The 27,669-nt window shown below is 39.4% G+C and overlaps 3 protein-coding genes across 3 annotated transcripts; all 3 read left to right on the top strand.

The window, feature by feature from the left end:
• The first annotated feature begins 573 nt into the window (after nt 1–573).
• On the top strand, nt 574–3,814 carry LOC132179720 (uncharacterized). The gene is made up of 3 exons (XM_059592483.1): nt 574–688; nt 1,319–1,368; nt 1,517–3,814. Exon 3 carries the CDS (start codon nt 1,521–1,523, stop codon nt 3,618–3,620), a length of 2,100 nt encoding a protein of 699 aa, XP_059448466.1. The 5' UTR covers nt 574–688; nt 1,319–1,368; nt 1,517–1,520; the 3' UTR covers nt 3,621–3,814.
• A 16,235-nt stretch (nt 3,815–20,049) lies between these two features.
• On the top strand, nt 20,050–21,968 carry LOC132176994 (uncharacterized). Its single transcript, XM_059589167.1, has 3 exons — nt 20,050–20,322; nt 21,021–21,098; nt 21,220–21,968. The coding sequence occupies exons 1-3, from the start codon at nt 20,097–20,099 to the stop codon at nt 21,411–21,413; spliced, it is 498 nt and encodes a 165-aa protein (XP_059445150.1). The 5' UTR covers nt 20,050–20,096; the 3' UTR covers nt 21,414–21,968.
• Nucleotides 21,969–22,366: 398 nt separating this feature from the next.
• On the top strand, nt 22,367–27,584 carry LOC132176993 (uncharacterized). The gene is made up of 2 exons (XM_059589166.1): nt 22,367–24,506; nt 25,179–27,584. Exon 2 carries the CDS (start codon nt 26,222–26,224, stop codon nt 26,942–26,944), a length of 723 nt encoding a protein of 240 aa, XP_059445149.1. The 5' UTR covers nt 22,367–24,506; nt 25,179–26,221; the 3' UTR covers nt 26,945–27,584.
• The last annotated feature ends 85 nt before the right edge of the window (nt 27,585–27,669 follow it).

Raw genomic sequence — 27,669 nt, 5'->3', positions numbered from 1 at the left:
AGCAAAAATTGACTTTTTGCTTCTTCTTTTTTTAAGTAAAATATTAAAAAAAAAGAAAAAATGAGGAGAAAGGGGTGGCTGGCTTTTTTTTTAAAAAAAAAAAAAAAAAAATATTAAGCAAAAAGTCAATTTTTGTTGCTAGTACTGTAGTTGGAACAGTGCCGTTCCAGCTACCGTGCCGACCCGACCTCTTGCCAAAGATAGTCTATGCCAAAGATAGTCTAAACGATTTTTGTGGGGGCGGGGGGTGTATTTCAGTATTTATTTTGTCTTGCGCACGGATTTCAAAAAATTGACGGTTTTCCATTTAAAAAAAAAAAAATAATAAAGTGACATATGCCACGTCACCTGCTCTGCATTTACTAGATCTTTAGATAGATCTTTACCGTACACGCAAGATGTAAGCGTTACACGGTTAAGCGTCTGACTGACAGAATACTGAAGCAAAAAAGTAATCCACGTGAAGCCTCTGAACAACTTACCGTCTGACAGTAAAAAAAAAAAAAAAAAAAACGAAAAGACGTGTCCCCTAACATTTCTCTTAAATTAATATTAACCTAGACGTATCCCCCACCTCAGCACATCTTTGTAGCAGCCGCCCGGAGATTTCCCTCCGGACTCCGAACTGTCGACTTTTTCTTTACCACGGTAGAGCCTCACTATATTGGTTTGCTGCGAGAATTGCCTGGTAAAATTTCTTCTTTTCTTCATATAACATCAACTTTTTGTATTGTATTGTCGTCACTTTTCTTTTCATTGGTTTCAAATTTGTTTGGGACATCAGTTTGTTTGCTGATGTTTCGAGATATGTTAAGCGTTTCTGCTTTGGTTGCTAATCTCTTTGCAGACCACAACAAGAAAGATCCGAACTTTTGTTGCTAAAGTTATAAAAAATAAAAATAAAAAATTGTGGGAAGTCTAGGAGAATAAAATTTTTGAAATTGGCCAGCAGTTATATGGTATTTTCCCTTTGTTCTGATTTAAGTGTATAAATTTCTTTGCTGGTATTTGATTATGTGGTTGCAAGATGTTCTGATTCTCAATTCGTTACCTAAGCTGTGCAAGCAGGATTCTCTGTCTCTCAGACGTTTATGAGGTGTAGGCTGTAGCTGATTGACATATAAAAAAGGTTGAGAATTTGTTGGTTTGAGTGTTCATGGGCGATCATTATAAATTCTCCCATGTTACTTAGCCGAAGAAGGATGTTTAGTATGGGAAGGGATTCATTCTTGTTATTTTCCTCGGTCTTTTTTTTTTTGGTTGCGGTCGGCTTTTGGTTATAACCCCTGAATCTGATATTTGGTACCTTTTGGAGCAGGTGGATCGCTGTTGTAACCTTAGAATCAAGCCTGTAGTGAATTCCACCTGGTATTTTGGATCCCTTCCTCTTTCTCTCTAAAGCTATTCAATCAGAATTTTGCCATCGTTGGAATTGTTCATACTTTTTATAGACTAGCATTTTCCTTCTCCTTCGTATCCAATTCTTTGAAACTTACACCGGGTCTTTGTGGTGTAGTAATATGAGTGGCCTTGGATTTCAACTCTTTCGCTTGTCCATTAGAAGGAATCGGACTGGAGCTTCTACAGCCGGTTGGAATATTGGTTTAAGATATATTTGTTGTGACCCATCAATGGGGCGGCGCACGAAAGAAGTAGGCCTTTCTCCATTTCGGCTACTTGGGCCTCCAGAAGTCCCTCCTGTGAATTCATATCCAGATTATACTCAAGACCCTATCCGTGATAGACTCAACAACCGGAGAAAGCCGTACATACAGTCCTGGGGTTGCCCCTTCCTGAGCGATCCGTTCATATACTGGGGTTCTATCCCCAACCTGAGCGAGCCGTACAGACACCCGGGTCCAGAAGAAGGAAGTCCGTGTCTATTTTTTTTTAGAAGCTTTATATATAAGCAAAGCACTTATATTCTACGCAGGAAAGATGGTTCAACAGATGTTCTGCAACACTTCTTGAAGTTGTCCTGGAGTCACTGTCCCCAAACCACTCTCAAACTCATTTGCCTCTTGAGGAGGACCGGTCTTTTTAGTAAACAAAGCAGAGAGGATTTCTACACAGCAGCTATATGGCTCCACCGATACCACTCTGAAACATTAGCATACAACGTGGGGGCATTTGCCAAATTTGGGTGTTTAAAAGACTTGCTGGAAATTCTCTACCGGATTCTCAATGGGCTACAAGTTCGGCACATCCAAATTATGGGGAGGGATAAGGATAGGAACGAGCGACAGAAAGCAAAGATGATAGTGAAAAGACAGCTACTCCATATAATTAGGCTGAAGAAAATGAATTATAAGGAAATTCAGATAAGAACTAGAAAGCAACAAAAGAGATTGGTGGCAAAGATAATGAAGCCTAAAGTACTGCAGGAAGGGAGCGTCACACATTTGAGAAATGAGAAAAGAATTATGATGGCAAAGAAGGCCATTGAGAGGTACAACCATGATCCAAAATACCGTTACTTACACAACCAGATTGCCAATCTTTTTGCAAAGCTACTTAAGGCTGACCTCGAGTACTCGATTTCTGGGCAGATGGAAAAAATCAGTCTGGCTTCAAAATGGTGCCCTTCTCTTGACTCATCTTATGATCGTTCAACTTTATTTTGTGAGAGTGTTGCAAGGAAGCTTTTTCCATATGATTCTTGTCCTGAGTACAGAGAGCTTGATGAGGCCCATTATGCTTATAGAATTCGAAATCGATTACAAAAAGAAGTCTTGGTCCCGCTACGCAGAGCTCTAGGCTTGCCAGAAATTTACATGAGTGCCCGTCAGTGGAACTTGCTTCAATATGATCAGATTGCATCTAATGCCATGAAAACTTACAAGAGATTGTTCTATAAACACGATCACAATGGGATTTTGCAGCACAATGTGCCAAAAACAAGTACCAAAGAATTGTACCCTCATGAGATATTATGGCTCTTAGGTTGTCATAGTGGTCATGAAGTTGCTGACCTGCAATGGAAAAGAATGATAGATACCTACTTTAGCAAAGGAAAGTTTGTAAACTGCATTTCAGTAGTTGATGCTACCCTATTTTGCAAGGGAATTGATTGTACGGAAAGATTTTGCCTAGCATTTCCGCTGATGACATCTGAACTCTGTGCAAGCCCATGGAGGGGAAAGGTCTTGACATACAGTAACAATCCTGCGTTTGTGAACATTGAAGGAGATGATCTTGCATCAAGGATAAGTTTTTTGAGTTCTCTACCAAAGGGTAAATGCCCGAAGGTCGTACAGTTGTTGGATAAAATTTTGGAAACTGCAATAGATTTGAAATTGAGTAAAGAGAATATGATTGAAAGGATTTTCGTCTTTGATCATTGGGGTTATTGTTTTAGCGGTTGGGTGGAGATTTATGAGAGAATGCGTGAAAAGTATGAAAGGAATGGGTATGTGATGCCAAAGTTTGTGCATTGGAGGCATCAAGATCTGTCGCGTGACTTCTATTTCTCGGTTAAGGGTGACTTAACAGAAATAAGGGCACCAAAGACAAGTTTTAGAAATTTCTTGGAGAACAACGGGACCTTGATCAGTCCAATGGTTGTGATGGAATCGAAGATATACAGTGAAGATTACTTGAAACTTGTGGTGCGTGATTAAGTTTTTGTTATTTTCTTTATGATAAACCTTTTGCTTAAGGTATTATGGTTACGTTTGTGTGAGCAGGTAATAGGTAGTACTGCTAATGGTTTAGTCTCGCATAACCGTCATTGATAGAAGAACTCTTTACGTGCATTTATTCTTAGTTGAGTAGACTACATAAAAATATCGAAGGCCGACTATTTATGATTTGATTTTTACGTCCATTTTTTTCTTAGTTCATTTAAAGAGAATTTCTGGTGAACTAGCTATTTTTCAGCTAAAATACAATTAGAAAGCTACTTTTTTAAAGCGCCTCACAATGAACTCTTTAAACATCTTTTACTCCAATATTCTCTCATCTTGGGTACGTTTTATTCTTATGAAAAATAGCCTTATGGGACATTCATTTTGGAGGACAGCAACAATTTCTAGTCTAATAGCCTGCCAAAATTTTAAAAAATGACTGATCATCATATAATACAGCAAGAAGCAAAATTAGCTAAAATATGAGCTTAAAAATAATGCTAACAGCCCTCTATGATCATCCAAAGCTATTCTTGGTTCTCAACATTTTTTGCTTGAAAATACTTCTCACCAGAGAAGCACGAATCCTCCTAAGCAAAAGTTTGATCATCATCCTCTTCTTTGGTTGGAGCTCTCCCCAACAGCTCTCTCTCACTGCCATGCCATGTACCCATTTCATTCACTTGGGTAATCAATTTCAAGAGTAAATAGGATCAAAGGTCTTAAGTTTTAACCTTAATTCTCTCAAATGACTCTCATTCAAATTAAATATTATATATGTTGGGTTTCATCTATTAAAAGGAAATTTGAGTCTACACGTGAGGGAAAGTGTTAAAATAATGATTAAGTGATTAAATTTATCAAAAAATCATGTCTCATCCTTAATAGGTCCTTTAAAAACCGATCGCTTTTGACTCTTCTCTTTCTCCGCCATTTTCTGCAATTGGTTTGCAAGCATACATTCATCGAATAGCACGGATTTGCTCACGTCCCCTTTCACCTTAGTTGGTACAACTTCAGTAGACACTTCAACCAAAATTTTGCCAACTTTGTCTTTTGATAATAAACCTTTTTTCCTTTTGATAATTCCTTGGCCTCCTCACAAGTGTCTCGAAACCCGATCATCCCAATCCCAATTGGCAACATGAAAGGACACATGACTAAAGGATACAACATGTTTGACAGGTTTTTCCCACCATCTGAGTGATAGCAGAGATCAGTCGTAGTGTGCTAGATAAGAATAGTTTGGTCGAATTCTACGTGCCCAGTGCTCCAACCGGACATTGAGGAGTACTCATGTCCATAATTAATTATGTTTTCATTCATTGATTTGCCTTATGGCATCTGCATCATTTTTTTATTTTTTATTTTTTATTTTTAAATGTAGAGAGGATTGCAATTTATTCTAAGAAAAAAGATTGCAACCATGCAATTATTACATAATAATATCTAAAATAAAAAACTTGCAATAGTATCTTGATTATGAAAAATATTATGATAATATATTATAAGAGAATATTTCCAAATCATAACATTATTCCTAAAAGGGAAATTATATATAAACTTCTTAGGTCAACGCGCTTTTATTAACAACTCCTTAGGTGTTTTTTTTTCTCGAAAATTTAGTCCCTGAGTCAATCGAAAACTACAATAAATTCCCTACCGTCAAAAATTTTAACACCGGTTAGGGCTACTTAAAACTTCTCATTTTATCTGATTAAAAATATTAATTTTTTTATTAATTTAATTTAAAAAATTAAATCTTAAAAAAAATAAAAAATTGAAGGGTGCCACCCCTGGCCACTCCCCCCCCTATGGGGTGGCAGCGAGCCACCCCAGGGGTTTGGCCACCCCCAGGTGGTTTGGGGTGGCTTAGGGTGGGCCAAGCCACCATGGGTAGAGGGGTGGCCTGCGGGCCACCCCAAACAGCCAATGGGGTGGCCGCTAGCCACCCCAAACCACCTAAGGGGTGGCTCGAGCCACCCCAGGGGTGGTTTGGAGGTGGGCAAACGACCCCTGGTGTGACATCCAGTAGATTTTATAATTTAAAATATAATTAAATTACATCTTTGTTTATATTAATGCTTTTATAAGTAATATCTATTAAATAAACTATATGTAAATACATGAGATTATTTATTGGAGTGCCTTTTTTTTTTATATATAGAAATATCCACTAAGATTTTAAGTGAGATTTTTTTTATTCAAATTAGATATATGATAAATCTCCTAGATTATAGGAGGAGATAATTTTTTATCTTTCCCCAACTTAACGTGGGAATCCTTCCAATAGGATTTAATTTCCTTTTCTTTTTATATATATATATATATATTTTTTTCCAAAACCACCATAGCCCCTAGAAAGGGGCAAAGCAGCGGGTATTCTCCTCTTTCTCTTGAACAGTTGGGTTGCATGCATAAGCTGTGGTTTAAACTGTTGACACCTAGACTGCCACTTGTACTCTCACCAGATTTCACGTTGCCATCTTTTCTCCTCTTAAGTTACCTATAAATAAACCCAGAACTTCTTCATTCTCCTCACACTCCGAAGCTTAGCACAGAAAGATAGTTCTTTCAAGTATTTTTTTTCTAGTTGGTAATGTCCTTTTCTCTTCTATATATATATCAGTAGTGTTTTTATTCTTTTTCTTTTCATTTCTTTTCCTTTTCTTTCTTCTACATGCTTTTCTCTCGGTCAGAATTCTCACTGTCACTCTGTCTTTGTTTCTGTTTTTTTTTTTTTTCCTTCTTTCTTCCTTCTTCCATGACAGCTTTAGCACCGTATTAACTAATCAGCTTTTCAAGGTAGAAATCGTCTCTCTTACCCATAAGATATTCTGTTATTTATTTATTATCTTCTTGGTTGAATCCTTATGAGCTGGAATTGTGATTTTGGGTGTTTTTTTTAGTGGGTTATCACAGATTCTTGATTGAAAAGGTGTTTAATGTTGTTATCATCTTCTGTATTGTTGGGGTTATAATCGCTGGGTTTCTGTTGGAAGGCAAAGCTCTAGTTTTGGGAGACTATTATTTCCATTTTTTGAACGTTCACTTGAACGATGAAATCAGAGTTTCAGTTTCAGTTGTAATGGTGTCTGTTTTGATTCAGTTTTGTACTTTTTAAATCTCATTTGACTTCACCGTCATATCAGATTATTTTAACAACTATTTATCACATGCAAATTTAAAAGTTTTGTTTTATTATCACAAGCCATGATTCATTATATATTATAAATAAATAAATATATATATGTAGCTTTTTGAATATATATATACACGTGTACATCATATTGGGAAGGAGATTGGATATCATTAGCTTGTAGAGGTTTTTTTAGCATTTTATTTGCAAGTGGAGTACCCCACATCTTTTCCCACTTCATCACCAACCTACCTGCAATTCACTCTATCGTGTGAAGGACCTTCCTGTCCACAAGGTCCCAGAAGAAGAGAGGTTCCTTGTAAAGCGGATCGAACCTAACCATAAGAGAGGTTTCTTATGTTTGAGGGAGACGATCGGCTGGATGAGGAAGATGGGACCGGCTACATAGAGAATATTAATCCTTCTTTAAAAAAAAATAAAAAAAAATAAATACATACAAGGGCATTTTAGTAACTTACCTGTAACCAAATGACATCGTTTTGCAGTTTTCGTCCAGACTGACGGTTTTGACTAACGGAGTGGCCAAAATGCAACAGTTTGGTAGTTTGGGGGGCTACTTTATGACTTTTGGAACATCAAGGGGCTAAATCGAAAACAATTGGTAGTTTGGAGGACTTTTTTATATTTTCCCCTTATTTATAACTTCTAACCAAAAAATGCATCAAATAGATTTAATTGCTTCACCATAACATATTAGACCATCATCAATAATATAAGCAATAAAATCCATACCGAGATTCCTTTTCGTTCTAACTCACTTGCTTCTTCTCAATTCTTACACATCATCAACAATTTTATTAGAAGCACCAAAAAATATGAAATCTGGAAAAGAAGATTGATCTACCGCCCAGGCAGAATCAACACCAACAATATATAGGATGGACGCCTTTAAATATAAATGTTTACAAGGTATTCATGGAGGTCAGGAAAGACCCGAGCTTCAAGTGGCCAGGCAGGATGAAAGCTCTTCCCCAAAACCGCAGCACTCAGAAGTATTGCGAATATCACAATGATCATGGGCATTACATTGAAGATTGCATAGGTCTTCGATTCGAGATCGAAAAATTCCTACGAAATTGAAAGTTATTGAACTTCTTAGCCGAAGAGAAGGGCAAAGAAAAAGATCCTCGAGATACCCACCATAATCAAAATCTTGAAGAAGAAGCTCGGTCAGCATAAAGAGAAAGGGGCAGAGGATCTTCCCGAGGTTTTATGGGCATACCGCACCACCAAAAGAGCTCCAACTGAGGAAACCCCTTATGCTTTAGCCTACAAAACTGAGGCTGTCATCCCTGCCGAGATTGAGTCGGGAAGTTTTTAAGTGTGCACCTTCAACCCCGAATTCAACAGCAAGGGTTTGAAACTACATCTAGATTTGTTAAAAGAAAAACAAGATCAGGCTCAGATTACTATGACAGCTTATTAGCGAAGGGTGGCTCGATATTTTAATCAACGAGTCAAACATCGTAGTTTTCAAGTCGGAGATCTGGTCTTGAAGAAGGTTACACTTGTCAACAGAGATGTAGTTGAGGGAAAGCTAGCTCCAAATTGGGAAGGGCCATACAAAGTAATCAAATGTGGCAAAGCAGGAGCATATAGGGGTGTAAACGAGCCGAGCTTGGGCGAGCTTTGGCTGTCCAGGCTCGGCTCGTTTATTTTTGGGCCAGGCTCGAGCTCGAGTCGAGCCTGACTTTGCTGTTCGAGCTCGGCTCGACAGGGTTGGAACCCTGTTTGAGCTCGAGCTCGGCTCGACAGTGTTGGAACCCTATTTGAGCTTGAGCTCGGCTCGACAGGGTTTGAACCCTATTCGAGCTCGAGCTCGAGCTCGACTTTTATTATTATTATTTTTTTTGTAATTTAAGCGTAACTTGAAGAAATCCACCCAATATTTTCTGGGCAACCAAACAAAATTGGTTCCAACCATAAAATTAGCCTAACTTTAAGAAATTCGCCCAATATTTTCTGGGCAACCAAACAAACACATCAAACAGCAAGGAATCTCACATTGACAAGGAATCTCGACCCACCTAAAATTGGTCCCAACCATAAAATTAGCCTAACTTTAAGAAATCCGCCCAATATTTTCTAGGCCACCAAACAAACACATCAAACAGCAAAACCCCAAACCACCCACCACCCAAGAAGAAACGGAGAAAAAATAACCCAAAAAGAAAAGAAAAACCCACAAATCTTATCACCTCCTCCGCCTCCGATCCGCGGCGTACTGCGAGAGTGAAACGACCTCCGAGAGTGGCGTGGACAGCGAGGTTGGCAACTGCAATTTCCTGGAAACCGGGCACGAGCCGTTCAGCTTCAGCCAGGCGTCGAGGTGTGTGGTTGCTGCGGTAGTGGTGGTGGTTGCTGTTGGGGGCATTGGGAGGTAGGAGCGGCAACAGAGAAAGGAGGCAAGGAGGCGAGAGGAGAGTCGAGAGAATGGAGAGATCTGATAGATTTAGGTTAAATTTGGGTTCTTTAATTTGCAACCGTTGGATTTGGAAAAATAATTAAATTTTAAATATTAACGGTTGGATTTGTTTTACCAAAAAGGTATCCCATGTGGCTGTCTCTACTTAGATCTGGTGTGCTTGTTTAATATGATCCATTGATCATATAAACGTTTTCAACATTTAATATTACTCGTCAGATTAGATCAAACAAGGCAAGCTTACGGTGTCTCTGTTACACCATATACATTCTTCTTAGTAAATGCTTGATAGTTGTCATCTATTAATATCATCCAACGGCTATTAGATCATCAAAACATTTTGGACAGCTACGATTACACTTATATTCCATATATCAAATTCAAATTCAATTAAATTATTAAATTCAATAAAAAATTCAAAATTTAGGAATTATGAATAAAAATTGTGTTATGTAGTATTATTTAGGGAAGTTTGTTATTTTAATTTCAATAATTACAATTTTAAAAATTGTGTTTTTTTAATCGCGTATTTTTTTTCTTATTATTTTAGATTAAGTATTTTTTAAATCACAACGTAAAACGCTTTATGTCACACACTTACACACACTAATCACTATTATCATATTACATATAGTATTATTTAGTTAATATGTTAAAATGTTAATGCTTAACACGGGTCAATTATATAATGTCAATATTAATATATATTGTATCTTATATGTAAACATTTATATACTTTTATGGTTATATGGTTGTATCATTATCTAATTTATATGAGTAATGGTTATGGGTCAATGTTAATTGTTATAACTTATATACTTATATTATATGTTCTTAACTTCTTATTATCACGATTCATGATATATGATTTAAATTCAAATTGTTAAGTTTTTACTTACCGTAAATTGTTATTATAATGTATAAATTATAAGAAACATATTAGTTACTTAATTATTAATCATTTAATCTAATAGTAATACTCAAACTCTAAGTAATAAATTCATATGATCTAATGATCGTATACTCATACTTAAATTTTATGATCATATTATCTCACAATTAATATTAATATTATCTTAGATCTAAGATCATGTGATACATCATATATGTTTTATAAGAATAAAATATATAATTATAATGTATTGATTAAATAACACAATAACTTATGCAGATATACCATATGATTATATAATGATTAATGATTATGTGATATATACGATTCCAATTTTCAAAGTATAAACTATCTAATTATAATATTTGTATTAAATGACACAATAACTTGTGCGGTTGTACTATATGATTATATCGCATGATAAAATGATTAATGTACTTGTTTCGGTGCAATTTCGCTAAGGTACTTTTTCGAGGATGAAGTTCATAATCATGGCTAACCACGACGTTATCCTAATTTAAACCTTTACCCCAAGCTAACTATTCGACAAAACCTGGTCGAACCAATCACTCTACTAAGGCAAAGTGTTCAAATATTGCTTTTAAACAAAATATTCCCCCAAGCATGCACACTCGGTAATCCGCATAAAACTCAGTAAGGCATGCACTTCATCCACATATTCCAGAAAGTCAAGCAATTAGCAAACACACACATAAACGGACCAAAAATTCTACCCTTCATCAAGATTCCCATCGTTATGAATTCAAGTTCATAAACTATGGGAATCGAGGGGGTGTACATATATGGAGCATAAGTTATAAAGCTATCTCTGTCAAAAACATTTCTATTTTATTGTCAAAATTAAGCAATTAGTTACAAAAGGAGATATGTCATCTCAGTAGTTACATTTTGTAAAATCAAACAGGTGCATGGTCCCATTCCTCATTAGATATAGTTATGGACTTCTCTAAATTATCAGATGAAGATTCTTCAGCTTCAGGATGTTCGGCTGCAGTAGAAGACTCCCAAATCTAATACCGAGCAAATGGGTTGAAACCAAAAACTGAGATGCCTTCACAGTCGGGCATCTGCTCCCGACTGACCACAGCAATCTTCAAAATGGCCTCGTCGACTGGGGGAATATCTTTGGGTTTTATGGTATCAAGATCAACACCCTCGGGTGGATTTCTTGACCAGCTACAGAAAGTCTCGAAACCCGAGATAAAACCTATGCCCCAACCGTAGTCTCGACCCTAAGAAGCAAAGGAAAGCTGCTTATAGAAACTCCGAGCTTTATTCTTGTATCTAATCACTTGCTCTTTAGCTCGGGAAAATTTTCTCTTGAAATTCTCGGTCTTCTTCCTAGCAGCCTTAAGCTTCTTCTCGGCTGACTTTCGTTTTTTCCCAGCTACCAGGAGTTGCTCTTCAGCTACCTCAGCCCGAGTACTGAGGAACCGAGTGCCTCTGAGTTTCTTCAAGTTCCTCAAAAACTGAGTTAATACGAGACTCTGTAGCTCGGCATTGAAGTTCAGCATCGACGAGACTCTCCTTAAGTTGGGTAGCTCCATCCTCGAGAGTCGAGTAATCAGCTAGCAAACTTGCGTTTTTTGCTTTCTCAACAACTTGCTCAGATTCCAATTCTTGAGACCGAGAAACAACTCGAGCACGTTGAGCCTCAAAACTAGCAACCTGCTCACCCGAGAGAAGAAGCTCATTCCTTTGTTGAGATGATAGCTCCTGTAATCGTCTTATCTCAGCCTCGGCCTCTTCAAGCCACTTCTTGGTATTCTTGGTTTCCTGAGCCGAATCCTCAGCAGACCTTCTGAAGTGGAGGTAGTAGTTCAAACTGTGCATTGATCCCTACAAAAGAGAAAAAAAAAAAAAAAAATTAAAATCACCCAATGTTATCTTTAAAAGGAGTAGGAAAACAAAGAGCAATTTACCTCCAACTGATGATATAACATGTGTTCCATCACTTCCTTCAGAAGCTGGGCTCTGACTTCTGACAAACTATTAGCCGCGATCAGATTTACCAAAGTAGCAAAGGGGTTTCCGAGCCAGTTGTCACCCAACCGAGTAAGAGGCTCCCCAAATGACCAAGTAATCGGATCAGGTGTGGGATCTCCTGAGGGACCAGTTGGCCGAGGAGTCTCGGTAGGAGTCCTCACAGGTTCATTTAGAAGATTATCTCTTGGCAGCTGAGATGAACCTTCGAGATTATCTGATTCCCCTTCAGCCTCATTAGCAGTGGTAATAATGTCGGCATCAGCTTGCTTGGGAACTTCACAAGCGCCGCCCACCACTTTAGCCGGTTCATGTGCGGTAGTTATAGGCTCTGGAATTGCTGGCACATTGCCAACAGGCTCGGTAGCCATGGGTTCCTCCATCACAGGGTCCTCGATAACCAAGGGCTCAGCAATCGCAGGTCCCTCGGCAGCCTGAGTTTCAGAAGCTGTAGTCTTGGTCTGTGCAATCTCAATGTGCATACACGAACTCCCTGCCTCAGCCTGGCTAGGATAAATCACTGCAAGCGGCGTTGTTATTGGCATGTTGGAGGCAAGCTCTCTAAAGATATCACCAACATCTACCGGATCCTCCGAAGAAGAATCAGAAGCGCTCTGATGCATGGCTTCAGTAGAAGTTGAAGGAAGGGGAATTGCCGAGATCGGATCGACTTCTAAAGCCTCGGAGGAAGAAAGTCCGGCCCTCACCAATGTATGAGAGGACGATCGAGGAGGTCGGTTGACAAGGTGGACATCTCGGGCTGATATGTCTTTTTCACCTAGAAATTCCCTGACACCCCTAAGGACCGAGGAATACGCTCGAACGTGAAAAGCAGGCAGTTCAACATCAGGAGTGATATCCGGTACCATCCCTGCTGCTTCAGGGACCGATTATGCCTCAGCCTCCTCGACCTCCAAGTTAACAATTGGCTGTGCTGCCTGCGAACTACACTCGGTTTTCTTTCTCTTATTCTTCTCCAAAGGGGGAACGTTCGGGTCTTCAGGCTCGTCAACAATCGCTAGAGAAACCTTTGCAGCAACTGGTGCCAAAGTTTTCTTCGAGAGAGCCCCTTCAGCTTTCCTCTTTCCTTTGCCTTTAGAAGGTTCCTCGGTTCTGATGGCTTTCCTTCTTGGGAGCTCAGTATGCTCGGAAATTGGTCTTCACGGCACCACGGTAGGTGGTATTCTCGGTGGAGCAACTTCCACTGCTCTCGCAGGTGCAGACGTCCACAGGTACAATGCCTTATTTTCCTCGGTCATGACAGCGTCATAATCCATTTCTAATGGATGAAGCTTGGCATACTGCAACAGGTCTCTCACACGGTGTGCTTCACTACTGTTCAGACTCGGTTCTTGTTGACCTGAAAGCATACATAAGGATTAGCTTTGCTAAAAAAAAAAAAAAAAAAAAGAGAAAGCAAAGCCAAGCTCGGAGTATACCTCGGTTTGATGGGGCGATGGTTTCCCGAGGGACACTCGGATCTCTGATGACCTCCGAAGGGGAAAACTCCCAATCACCTCGAATGAAGAAGAATTCATCTTTCCACCCCTTGTTGTTGGTATAAGTGGGCCTGAAGGTGAGGAGTTTTAACGTTTTTCGAGTTTGAAAAGTGAATAAAAACTCGGTTTTGGGACACTTTGTTAGTCGGTAAACCTTCAAAAACTCTACCATGGTGAGGGGGTGGTCTGCCCCGAGAATTTTCGGCCAAACTATCATACAAGCAAAAAAAACTCTCCAGGCATTTGGCAGCAGTTGGTGTGGAGCTATCCAAATGTAACTCAGTAACTTCCGAACTATCCTCGGAAAAGGAAGTCTCAGACCTATCCGAAATATCTCCAAATAGACGCAGACTTCATTACTGTCAGTGTCCACCACAGCTCCAACATTGTCGTTATCAAAGTGTAATTGAATCGAGTCAGGAAGCTCGCATATTTGACGAACTTCAGATTCATTATCTTCTGACAGATTCGATTCCCATGTAATTGGGTGTAAAGCACCCAACACACTAAGGAACATCCTCGACTCTGCGGCTCATTAGGTATTGGTATTCAGGGGTTAGTTGGCGAGGAATTGAAGGCAGACCTTGCCGGAGTAGAAGGTGGGAAACACTCAGACGAAGATGACCGACCGAGGGTTCGATCAGAGGAAGAAGAAAATCTAAGTAATGAAGTATCGGGCAGTTTGGGTGAATGAAAGGCTCAGCAGAAGGGACAGACTCAACCGAGGTTCTGAAGTACATAACCCTTAGGAAGTAATACTCAGTGATGTACAAATTTAATTGTACTCGCAAGCGCACGAGTCGTGTGCAATATAGTGTGTGTGCAAGTGCGAGGTCGATCCACAGGGAATTGTGTTTGTGAAATTTAATTTCTATCTAAATCAATTATATCTTAACCTAGTTCCGAATGATTTTGATTTTGAAAATAAACTAACATAAACTAAATAAAATAAAAATAATCAAAAGATAAACGACTAAGGTTTTAGAATTCACCTCACCAAATCAAAGCATACATTCTTATGTTTTCATTCATGCATCCGACAAACAATTAAACCCTATATATGTTCTATTGTTTTTTTATAAACCAATTGAATCATTCGATGAATCCATCTCTATTACAAATCACAACGAATATCCAATTGAGATCAAATCATCCATTGTATCCGTAAATCACAATGGATATAAGTCTCAATCAAATCATTCGATGTATCCGTTGGATGAAACACAACGAATATCCAACATTTTCACGATTTATAAACAACAATCAATCACAATTTTGTCACACAATTGAACTGAAACGAACATACATTACATTAAACGACGGATTTGTACGAACGAAACATAAAAATATAAAACTAATCAATGGTGAGGCTTCATCTTCAACCTTAGTTGAAGAATTATCCTCTCATGACAAAAGAAATCATAAAGAAACTAAATTACTTCATTAAAATTAAAAACTTACAAAAGAATTCGAGTTCCAAGCTACAAAAACCCAGAAAACACGGAAAGCGACCAAGAACGGCGCCCCCGGCGCGTCTTCGTCTGATCCCACTCAATTGTGAGGCTTAGAGGTCTATTTATAGGGCTTAGGAGAGTCCTAGAAGCCCTAGTAATCCTAGGAATTTCGGAGATTTAGGTCCAAGCCCAATTAGGTTAAAGAAAACTTAAGCCCAAATCGGAATAGGATTCGCCCAGAATTGCGGTCCTATCTTGCGGCGTGTGTTTGGCCTTGCGGCGCTCCGAATTGGGAAAATTATATTTCACAATGAATTGTATAAGTTTGAGTTATCTTTCCAATGCCACTTGAATCACCTCAATCGGATATCTGAGCTGAAAGTTATGGCCAAAATACCGAGACGTATTCAGAATCAAATTTTGCATCCAATCCGATTTGACTTCAAATTGAGAAATTCCGAATTAATCGTTTCCTTTATTTGATTAAACTTTAACCATGATTGGTTAAGCTTAATCGTATCTTCTATATCTTCCCAATTTGCCCTTTAAGCTTGGAATTTTTCCAGAAACGCTTTATTTTCTTCCAAAAGCCTATAAAACAAAGAAAATACAAAAAGGAAGTAAAATGGCCTAATTAACCAAAACTAAAGGATTAAAACATGCAAGTTAAGGGCTGAAAATATGAATATTCTAGCACTTATCACTCAGCAGAAAGGCTTGAATGCAAAAGGGCCAGTTTTGAAAGAAAGAGAGAGATCGACAAAAGCTCAGAAGGGGTAACAATGGCTTCTAAAAAGAAAAAACAGTGGAGAATAAAGGAAGGAGAAGAGGAGTTTTTAAAGCTTTTCGGGAGAGAAGACCGAAGCGGCGCAATTAAGACCCTAGGAACTAGGGTTCAGCAAGAGGTGCCTTTTATTTCTTACTCTCCATGCAGGGATTGGCACGTGGCCGCTTTAAGTTCTACACCGCAGGAAACCCAACGCGTGGCTCTCAAAAGGCGGAGGTAAAACATTAGAACGCTCCAACCATTATCTTTTGAAAATTTGAAATTCAAAAATTTAAAATTTAAGAGCCAAACCTTTCTATTTTACCGAAAACAAGACCGAACTTATGTACAACTGACCCATTCTCTGAAAAATGAAATTTCCATAGTCTATCAGACTAGGAAAATGGGGGGTAACTGTTGGATCATGTGATCAGCTATATTAAACCCGGCCCATTAATAATCCATCGGCCCATTACTAAAGCTCGATTATTTTACTGTTCATCAAACCTATGCTCGATAAACTCATACTTATCTGAACTCGATGCACAACGCTCGGTCCTAAGACTCGATATGCCGAGTCTTATGTGGACTACCAAGTGTTACTCTCAGAATATTAAATATATCCACATGGTATTTTTTCATCCTTCTGTAAATATATATATATATTGTTTGACACGTGGACCCTCGGTAAAAGTCCACTGTGTCAAGTTAACAGGTGCAACCTGATGCCTATAAAAGGGGGGGTCCCCTCTCAGATTTTGGTAACTTCTTTTTCCTTTCCTGAACTGAATATCCTTTATTCTCTCTACCTTGCTATCATCTCCAAAGTTATATTTTCTCTTAAACACTGTAACTAACTTAGGCATCGGAGCTATCCCCGGCCGGATAACGCCAGCATCTTTGATCATTTTTTCTTTGATATTTTTCAGCCAAATAATCCCAGCATATACCAAGATATTTACGGGGTCTATTCCACGTCATCATTCGGAAAACTGTCCGAACACACTCTTTTTTTTTTTTAAAAAAAAAAAAAATTATTATTATTCTACGAGGGAAAAGGGTTCTACAAAGGGGCTAAGCACATTGTTTTGTTTCTTCTAAGCTCATGCTTATGACTTATGAGCTTACTGCTTATCCCTTTGGTCTGCTTGGTCAAATTGCACTTAAGTTCTTTTAACAAGTAGCTAGCTAGTTTTTGACTGGTGATGGTCTTAGTATTTGAAGAAGGGTGTTTTACCATAGAGAATAATTTATATAGGGAGGTTGCACAAAACCTTCTTTTTGTGCCCACCAATGAAGAATTACCACCTCAGCATGGAGCATAATAACAAAATAAAACCAAACCACCTGATTATATCAGGTTTAATCAATTTTTTTTTAAAATAAAAATAAAAATGCAAGAGATAAGCCACCTAGTGGTGGTTGGCCACCACCCTCGCCAATGGGGTGGATCGCGGGCCACCCCATAGGCCATGAGATGGCTCATCAGGCGCGCCACCCCATCCAGGCCATGCGGCCACCCCTATTGGATCTGAGGTGGCTAGCCACCACCCCCAGGCCTAGGGGTGGCGGCCAGCCACCGTAAGTGGGGGAGGGGTGGCCAGTCAGCCACCCATTCAATTTTTTTTTAAAAAAAATTAATTTTTTATTTCATATAGAGTGTAATCTGATATTGTTGTATGTTTGTTTTAAGTATAAGTTTAATGAAAATGGTTAATGTGTCAGCTTTTGATTGGTGGCTCAAAAAGTGACTTTTGTGCAACGGGTTCATCTAAGTCCCTTTCATACACTAATATGTATTTTACTCTAATACCTAAACATTTTATCCTTAATAATTATTTAAGAAATTAGTAATGTATTTAATTAATACCCAACTGAAAATTATTTATTCCCCTATATGCTATCTCCACGGATAATAATTACGAGTGAAAATGAGAGTTTAACTGTTTAAGTCATTGCTCAAAGCTGCAGCCTGCAGTTTGGCAAGATGTAGACCTACTGCCGATTTGAACTGGCACGATTGGAATAATTTAGAAAGTAATAGTCAACCAAAAATTAAAAAAAAAGAAAAAAAGAAAGAAAAAATCCATACTTGGCCATATACTTCCCCGTGAAGACTTATTTGCTTCCAAACAACTGAAACAAGGCCTTATGATTTGAGTTTAAACAAAATATTAGGGGGAAAGCTTTGATCATGTGTTTAGAATATCCAATCATATCCGGCCTTTGCGCTTGCATTCATCATTATGTCCAAATAGTTGACTAATAATGAGTTCTTCAAATACAAAATGGCATGATTCTTGGTTGGTTTAACTGTCTTCGTGCACCTAATATTCAAAACCCTATACATAGAAGATTTATTTAAAATTTTAATTCATTAGGAAAAGGTAGATTTAATTATTTAATTAATATTTTAATTGTTTTTCTCATGTGTTTTCACAAGTAAAAGCTTAATAAGTAGAATATTTGCCGAAATAAAAGATAAATTATAGAGTTCAGAATTCAAACTCAAGATTTCAACTTTAAAATTATGTTAAAATTAGGGAAAAATATAAAAAAACCTCCTAAACTATCAGATGTTTTCGATTTAGCCCCATAATATTCCATAAGTGATAAAGTAGCCCCCAAAACTACCAAATTATTGCATTTTGGTCACTCCGTTAGTCAAAACCGTCAATTTGGACAGAAACTGCAAAACGACGTCGTTTTGTTATGGGTAAGTTACTACAATGCCCTTTTATGAAAAAAAAAAAAATGGGAAAAATATAAAAAAGCCCCCCAAACTACCAGCCGTTTTCATTTTAACCCCCTAATATTTAGAAAATGATAAAGTAGCCTCCAACAAAACGACGTCATTTTGTAGTTTCCGTCCAAACTAACGGTTTTGACTAACGGAGTGACCAAAATGCAATAGTTTAGTAGTTTGGGGGGCTACTTTATCACTTTTGAAATATTGGGGGCTAAATCGAAAACGGCTGGTAGTTTTGGGGGCTTTTTTATATTTTTCCCTTAAAGTTATCAAATAATGCTACTCTTTGGTCCTCACACTCATTTCACATCGATTAACGTAATGTGTTTTAACTTTTAAGTGATAGTAGTGACTTCTTATAGTATCTTTTCAAAAAAAAAACAAAAAACTAGACACTTAAAACACGCAAAGTTAGTCAAAGTGAAATAGGCATAAATGGTGATATTATTTAAAATTATCACTTAATTCAAAAGCTCAAGTTAATCTGTTAATTAAAAAATTACTTATTTAATTAATTTTCTAACTAATTATGATGTAACAATACGTCATGCTAGATCTATGGCCAAACGCTGCAAACTATGGTAGCGCCACTTGGGAGGGGATATTCTTTTTTTCATTCTACAAACCATCTTTGCACCGTCTCCACTCTCTTAACTTTTTTTTTTGAAAAACTTAAAATGGTAAAGTGAAGAGATGGTGGGGAGATGTTTTGTAGAATAATGCATTGTAGCATTCCTCCACTTGGGAGTCCAATTTTTTCGGTTGTGTTTGGCAATTGAATGAAAAAAAGGGAATGAAACGATACTGTAAACTATGTTAGCACCACTTGGGAGGGGATATTCTTTTTTTCATTCTACAAACCATTTCTGCACCATTTCCACTCTCTTAACCTTTTTCTTTTTCTTTTTTTTTTTTTTTTTTGAAAAACTCAAAATGGTAAAGTGCAGAGATGGTGGGGAGATGTATTGTAGAATAATGCATTGTAGCATTCCTCTGTTGGGAGTCCAGCTTTCTCGGCTGTATTTGGCAATGGAATGAAAAAAAAAGAAGTAAAACGGTATTATAGCAGATTTGATTGATATGAGAGAAAAAGTAAAAATATTTTGTATAAAAAAATGAAAAAAATTTGTTTTGTAGTATTTTTTTATTTGAATAATAATAAAAAGTGATTAATGTAATGTAAAAAATAAGAATGTTGAAGTTGATTTTGAGAATTTTTTTTTTTTTGATTTTTGGGTATCTGGCCTTTGCCAAACACAGCCCTCCTTTCTTGCCTAGCATCCTCTGACAAATACATAAAAAGAAAGCAATAACTTAAGAGAGATTTTTTTGTTAAGGGACCCATGTCTGCAAATGCCATTACTTCGCTTTCAAGACCAATCAACTCCCACCCCCAGAACTTGGTTGATTGAAAAAGTTCAACCTTTTCTCTTTCAAAGCATTAATCCAACCAACTGCCCCCTGTTCTCTTCGAGCTCTCTTTCTATATAGAAATTGCAGAAAACAGAATTTGAATTCCTAATGGATAACCATGGCAATGTTTGGAACATGGGGAACTCTGTTCCTGTTTCTACAACCTCGGACTTTTCCTTGAAACTTCAACGCTCAATCACTTCCAAGCTGGACAGCGTCTTAATCGAATCATCGATCAAGAAAAACAAAGTCAGAGGCCAAAACTCAATTGCTGGACTTGGTTTGAAGCCTCAGCCATCACCAATATCCCATGTAGACAGTTTCCGAGAATTAAGTATGATTCTATACTGTTAAATCTTTCTTGCCTTTCCCAGTAAGAATGTTGGACAATGTGTCTACTTACATTTGTTTTCATTTGTGTCCTTTTATTTTTTTTTACAAGTTCCGATTATCTGAAGTATTGTTCTCTGTTTCCTGCCTGATCACTTTCTGCATAATTATCAGCTTCTCTTTTCTGATGTAAAAAATCCTCGTTTTAGTAACACTGATGTTCTTGTTTTGTTTGAGATTAATATGATTTATTACTTGAAGTTTGTGGATTCGCACTTTTGTTTAATTGTTTCTGGAAAAGATTATGATTTGACCTCCTCTGTTTAGGTTGAATATTGCAAAAGTTATTTGACAGTCTTGGTGGCTCCTTGATTATAATGGTGTCAGTAAATAAAATGTTAACACGTGTAAAAGAGTTGTAGATGCAGCATTACTAGGGTGATTATGAAATATGTATGAAAACTTGTTTGGAGATTTGGATTGTTTGTAGGCAGATTGGTTGGGAAATGTAGTTTTCCAGGATCAACTAAATAAACTTTCTTTCACTTGTATGTGATTCTGCAGCTTCCACATTGTAGAAAAATGTTGTTGCTTTCAATATATGCCTATAACATGTTACAGGATACTTTTGTCTATAACAACATCAATTTATAGAAAGATATATACTATCTTTAATTGAATTGTGCCCATTGTTCGATGCAGGTGCTAAAGAGGAAATATATTTTGATCCACGGTCCTGCCCAGAATCTGATTGTGAAGATTTCTTCAGTATCAGCAGTGGTGAGAGTTGGTTTCAATATGTTCCATAATTTTTTTTTTGAATTTCTTTTTGAATTTCTATTATGTTTCTTGCAATTTTATACTTGGTTCTTAGATTTTTTACTAGCTTGTATTCATGCAGATACAACCCCATCTTGTGGCAACACTCCTATCCACCAAAGCAGCTTCAAAGAAACTCCTGAACCTCTTTATGTGAGCAGTACACCCAGTTCCAATCTTGAACCCCCTCCAACAGATATGAAAAAACAACTATTTGAGCTCTTTCAAGAGAGCTTCAGGGGAGATGCTGTTGATCATGGCAGTCCAAATTTATAAGGAAGGTCATGTTTTTTTTTCTCCCTAGGGTCTCTCTGAACTAGAGGAGAAGTAGTATTGCACATCTGGTTTGTGCGTATCAGCTAAACGATTCCTGTGACAAGGAGTGTGTTGCGAGACAATGGCGGACGATCTAGCAGCTATGTGGGGGAAAATTTCCCTCTCGGAGGAGGAAACTCTAGGAATGGATTTTCATGAGGAAGCTTTTGAGGGACTTGTTCAAAAGGGCCAGTCATGCTTAGTTGGAAAACTCCTTTCAGACCACATAGTGAGCAAAGAGACGATTAGATCCAAACTGATACGAGGAAGGAAACCAAAGGGGCCAATGGCATTCAAGGTTTTGGGTGAAAACTTATTCCTTCTGAAGTTCGAGAAGAATGAAGATAAGAAACGCGTACTGGAAGGGAGGCCATGGATCTTCGAGGGAACCTTGTTCTCGGTTGAAGACTTCGATGGCAATACACACCCAACTGATATGGATTTTTCATGGGCAGCTTTCTGGGTACGTATGTACAAATTACCACTCGCCTGCATGGGGTAAGTGATGGGTCAGAGGCTGGGGGCTTCCGTGGGAGAGGTTGAAGATGTGGACACGAGTGAAGATGGAGAAGGTTGGGGGGAATACCTCAGGGTAAAGATTAAAATCAGCCCCTTGAAACCTCTTACCAGGGGCCGTATGTTGAGAATGAAAGGAAAAGAGATTTGGATCCCCTTCCAGTACGAGAAAGTGCCGAAATATTGTTTCCGATGTGGACTGATCTGCCATGGGAAGGATGGATGTGATCGGAAAGATGCCAGGAGGAAACAGGGAGAAGACAATGTTTTTGAGTATCGCCCATGGTTATGTGCAACCTCCCCTAGACATGGGATGGAGAGGGAAAGAGGAAGAAGGGGTGGGGAAAATTATCCACTGGAGGAGTGGGGTAGGAAAGAAGCAGGACGGCATTGGCGGGGTTCCCAGTGGGAAGAGTTTACCGGAGACTACGGCCGGAGTAACTCCGGGGACCAGATCCTGCATGGGGACATACCACGTAAGGAATGTTCAAAATTTACGCCAATTTCTCCTCAATCACGGGATTCTGTCCAGATGGGAAAGGAAAGCTGGGAGGGTGGCAGAATTTTTGCTGGTAGACAGGCTGGGAGTGTAGAAGGAGCAGGAAAAGGAAAAAACATTTTGGGAAAGGAAACTGACGGGAATTATGGGGTATCAACTCAACGGTTGGGGGGAGCCAAGTCAATAAATGAGTTTGCGATTTCTTTCCCTACTGACCAGGATGCCTTTTCTGCAACAAAAGGAGTTATGTTTGGGAGCCAAAAAGAAAAGAAAATTGGGGTTCTAACACGTACACAAAAGGGAGCTCAAAAAGGAACACGTGGACCTGTTAACACTGGCCTAAATGTAGAGGGGGACCAAATGATGGGTCAAGTTGGCCCAAGAGTAGCAGACCTTGCAGCCCTTATTGCCCAACACACAGTAGCGGGACCTCCAGCGAAGAAACGCCAGAGAAATGCTTCAGCAGAAAAGGGGTTACTGGAAAGCTTGGCAAATGATGGTGCTAGCCCGGGAGAACTCGATGGGAAGTGGAAGAAAGGAAGAGGAGAGAGCAGCAACTCTTTAATGGGTGCAAATGATGTGGCGGTGGCTGATGATTAGCCCCGCCGTTCATTATGAGTATCCTAAGTTGGAACTGCCGGGGGTTTGGGAACCCCCGGGCAATTCGGGACCTTTGCCGCATGGTTAAGGAGAAGCGACCCAAACTGGTTTTCTTAATGGAGACCAAGCTGCCGACACGGCGTATGGAGCGAATAAAAGCACAAGCTTGGTTTGGTAGCATCTTTGTAATGAATAATGTAGGACGTAGCAGTGGTTTGGCACTTTTGTGGAGTGAGGAGATAGGAGTGAAAATTCTAAATTATAGCAGGCGGCATATTCATGCAATTGTGCAACTGGAAGTGGATGGGATTGAGTGGAAGTTCACCGGGTTTTATGGGCATCCTGAGGTGGGAAAGAGGCAAGAGGCGTGGAGTCTTCTCCGACATCTCTCTTCTTATTCCCTGGCGGCGTGGCTATGTGTTGGAGATTTTAATGAAGTCCTAGAGGATGCTGAGAAATTTGGAAGGGTTCCTAAGACCAGATGGCAAATGGAAGCATTTAGGGAAACCTTAAGCTTCTGCTAATTACATGACCTGGGTTTTTCAGGTGCGAAGTACACTTGGAGCAACATGCAAATGGGCATTTGGTGAGGGAAAGATTGGACAGAGCGACAGTTACTAATGACTGGAGGGATTTTTTCCCTGTAAGGACTGTGGAGATTCTCGCAAATCGTAGTTCGGATCATGCCCCTTTACTGGTAACATTCACAAAAGCTGCTGGATGACAGTGGAATAGAAATAAGAGGTTCCGGTACGAAGCGGAGTGGCGTTCGAATAAGGAGTGCAAGAATCTCATCACCCAGGTGTGGAAAAGAAAGGCTTCGGGCGCCGAAGTGTGGAGAGCAGTTCGGAATGAACTGGTGATCGAGGAGTAAAACAGAATTGAAGAGATGGGCTGTTGCTAACAAATCACCTACCGATGGGCTCATTGATTCCAAAACACAAGAGCTCCAACAACTCCAGTAGAATGCCGATGCTCTGGACTTGGTGAAGATGGGACAGCTCCAAAAGGAAGTGAATGAGTTAATTGAGCAAAATGACACTCATCTCAGGCAACGTGCAAAGGTGGCATGGCTGAACTATGGCGACAGAAACTCCAAGTATTTTCATGCATGCATTAACCAAAGGAGGAGATCTAATGCAATCCACTCTATTCACGATGAGGAGGGGACAGTATATTCCTCTCCAGATGGAGTAGAGTAGGCGTTTATTTTGTATTTCCAGAGGCTGTCTCTGACTTCCAGGCCGAGTGGTATTGAAGACAGCTTGGAAAATTTACCTAGGCGTGTTACTCTAGACATGAACGAAGGGCTCCTTAGTGAGGTTACCGTAGAAGAAGTGAGTGCAACTCTTCACCAAATGGCTCCTTTGAAGTCTCCGGGCCCTGATGGTTTCCCAGTGTCTTTTTATCAAAACAACTGGGAAACGATGGGACATGAGGTATGTAAAGCTGTTCATAATTTTTTTCAAACTGGAATTTTGGATGAAGAGATTAATCACACGCACATTGCTTTGATTCCTAAAGTCAAGTTCCCTACTAAGGTGTCAGAGTATCGACCTATTAGCCTATGCAACGTTCTCTATAAAATTTTAACTAAAGTATTGGCAAATAGGTTGGAACCCATCCTGCATATGATCATCTCTAGCAATCAAAGTGCATTCATCCCGGGGAGACTCATTTCAGATAACGTCTTGATTGCTTATGAAACTCTCCATACCATGCAATCCCGGAAGTGGGGAAATGAGGGTTATATGGCCGTCAAGGTCGATATGAGCAAGGCCTATGACCGAGTGGAATGGGGTTTTTTAAAAGCAGTAATGGAACGTATTAGTTTTGCTCCAAGATGGGTTGAATTAATTATGGCATGCATCACTACTGTCAAGTACTCAATCGTTGTGAATGGGCAGCCGGTGGGGTGCATTCGGCCGACTAGAGGAATAAGACAAGGGGACCCTCTATCCCCTTATCTTTTTCTCCTTTGTGCGGAAGTACTAAGCTCACAATTACAGCAAGTGGAGAGAACTGGTCTCTTACGGGGTGTCCCCACCTCTCCGAGGGGGCCAAGGTTAACTCACTTATTTTTTGCTAACGATTGTTTATTATTTTGCAAGGCTAATTTGATTGAATGACAGATTTTGGAGGGGTTGCTTGAACAATATGAAAATGCCTCAGGGCAAAGGCTCAATAAAGACAAGACATCGGTTTTCTTTAGCCGAAATTATAGTCAAAGCTCCCGCAATGAAATGCTGCAATCAATAGGCGTTCCGACTGCTAAACGCTATAATCAATATTTGGGGCTGCCTACCTTAGTGAGCAAATCCTGGATTCGGGAGTTCCAGCACATTACAGATAGGGTTCGGAAGCGGGTGAATGACTGAAAAAATAAATTCTTATCCCAAGCGAGTAAGGAGATCCTTTTGAAAGCAGTGATCCAGGCTATCCTAACCCACTGTATGAGTATTTTTTCACTTCCTAAAGAGTTGTGTCGGGAGCTAAACTCAATAATGCAGAAGTTCTGGTGGGGTCATAAGGAGAATGATCGGAAGATCCACTAGATAAGTTGGGAAAAGTTGAGTATTGCCAAAATAAGTGGTGGAATAGGTTTTAGGGACCTCCACACGTTCAATAAGGCACTCCTTGCCAAACAGTGCTGGCGTTTGGTTCAACAGCCGGACAGTTTATTGGGAAGGATTTTTAAAGGAAAATATTTTCCCAAGACAAGCTTTCTGGAAGCCAACCTTGGGAGTAGACCCTCCTTTGCATGGAGGAGTTTATATGCAGCTCGGGAGATTATACAAGATGGCATGCTATGGCGAGTGGGTAATGGCAAACTGATCTCGATATGGGGGGCCAAATGGATTCCTAGACCAACTATTTATGAAGTGCAATCTCTTCTAAGTACTTTGCTTCCACGCACAGCTAAGGTGAGCGACCTTATCAACCAACGTACGGGGGAATGGAATACCTCATTGATCAACAATGTGTTCCAGGCGGAAGAAGCTGAGATAATTTGCAATATTCCAATCAGTAAATATGGGCAACCTGATAAGCTAACTTGGAGACCATCTACCACAGGTGAGATAATCTGCAATATTCCAAAATCCAGAAGAGCCACGGTAATTTTAGTTCGTTCTTGGAGGTAGTGGTTGATTTAATGGAACGTTGCACTCGACAGGAGCTACAACAGGCGATCTTGGTTGCGAAGAAGATATGGGCACGCCGAAACGTCGTGGTGCATGGAGGCACGTTCAGTTCCCCAACCAGTATCATCAGAGAAGTGGAAGTGATCATGCACTGCACAATGGCAGATATTGAGGAGAGGGGAACTGGGAGTGAAAGAAGAGCGGTCCAAAGTCCGGCGAACTGGGATCATCCTCCTTTTGGGCAGCTTAAGGTGAACTGGGATGTCGCCATAGATAAAACTATGAACTGCATGGGCACTGGGGTTCTAATACGCAATCACTGGGGCCAAGTATGTGCAGCTATGTGTAAAAGGCTTACTGGTATCCAAGAGCCAACAGTGGGAGAAGCAATGACAGTCTTGGCGGCTGTGGAGTTTAGTAAGGAGCAAAATTTCCACGATATTATACTCGAAGGGGACTCCTTGCTGGTGGTTCAAGCTCTCAAGGATCCTAAACATAGCTTGTGCCCTTTTGGACATATAATCGATGATGCACAAACTCTGCTTGGAACGCGAAGAAGCTGGATGGTGCGTCACGTTCGAAGGCTGGGCAATCAAGCTGCACATGGATTGGCGAAGATGGGTGTCCAGTGTCCTTCGGAGCGATTATGGGTGGATGAGACCCCACCATGTATTTTGCCCACTGTAACTTCAGAGCTCCGTGCTCTTTCAAATTCAGAACCTGATGGGTTCTAGTAATTTGTTTTCACATTAATGGAAGAAATAGAAATTCTGTTGCAAAAAAAAATATATATATTACAAGGAAGGTCAAAAGCCAATCCCACCATTTTTCACATCCTTCCAAAATCTACAAATCAAACCCTTTATGCATGTCTAGCAAGCTCTGAATGCAGCAGTGAGACAACAACTCCCGAGGGAAGTTACAACCCCGGCAGGAAGGAGAAACTCGCAAAGTCTGCCCACTGCTGCCTTCCAAATTTGGTGCGCAGCCTGAGCTTTAATGGGAGGAGGAAGAGGCTGGGCCTTGCCAATAGTAGAGGACGCTGAGCCCAGCTTCTACTCTTTGTCTATATTTGTAAAGAACTGCAAACTATAGTCTATAGCATAAAAGACATAAAACCGGTATCTTAAATCCCTTTTCATATATTTCTTGGCTTCCCTCAAGCAGGCTGAGAAGCAGTTCTAACTTCTAAAGTGAATTATGAACTTGCTTTATATTATCTTGTGCAAGTACTTGGGGAGCTTATATTTTAAAGTGATAATGCAAATTTACCTACCACTTTTCCTAGATCCTTGAAACTATGAAGTAGGCTGTAATTCTTCTGTGTAAAATCTTGTGATAGCATTGCAGAGAGATGCATAGATCTTGTGACAAGCCAAGTTTGGAGGTGCATTTGCATCTTGCTATGTTTCATAGGACTATAACATTCTTAGTTTAATTGACAGTAGTTTAGTTGATA

The sequence above is a fragment of the Corylus avellana genome, chromosome ca4 (assembly GCF_901000735.1).
Source record: "Corylus avellana chromosome ca4, CavTom2PMs-1.0".
In the NCBI taxonomy this organism is placed as follows: Eukaryota; Viridiplantae; Streptophyta; class Magnoliopsida; order Fagales; family Betulaceae; genus Corylus; species Corylus avellana.
Note: the sequence above shows the minus strand (reverse complement) of the source record. Positions and strands in the feature narration are given on the sequence as shown.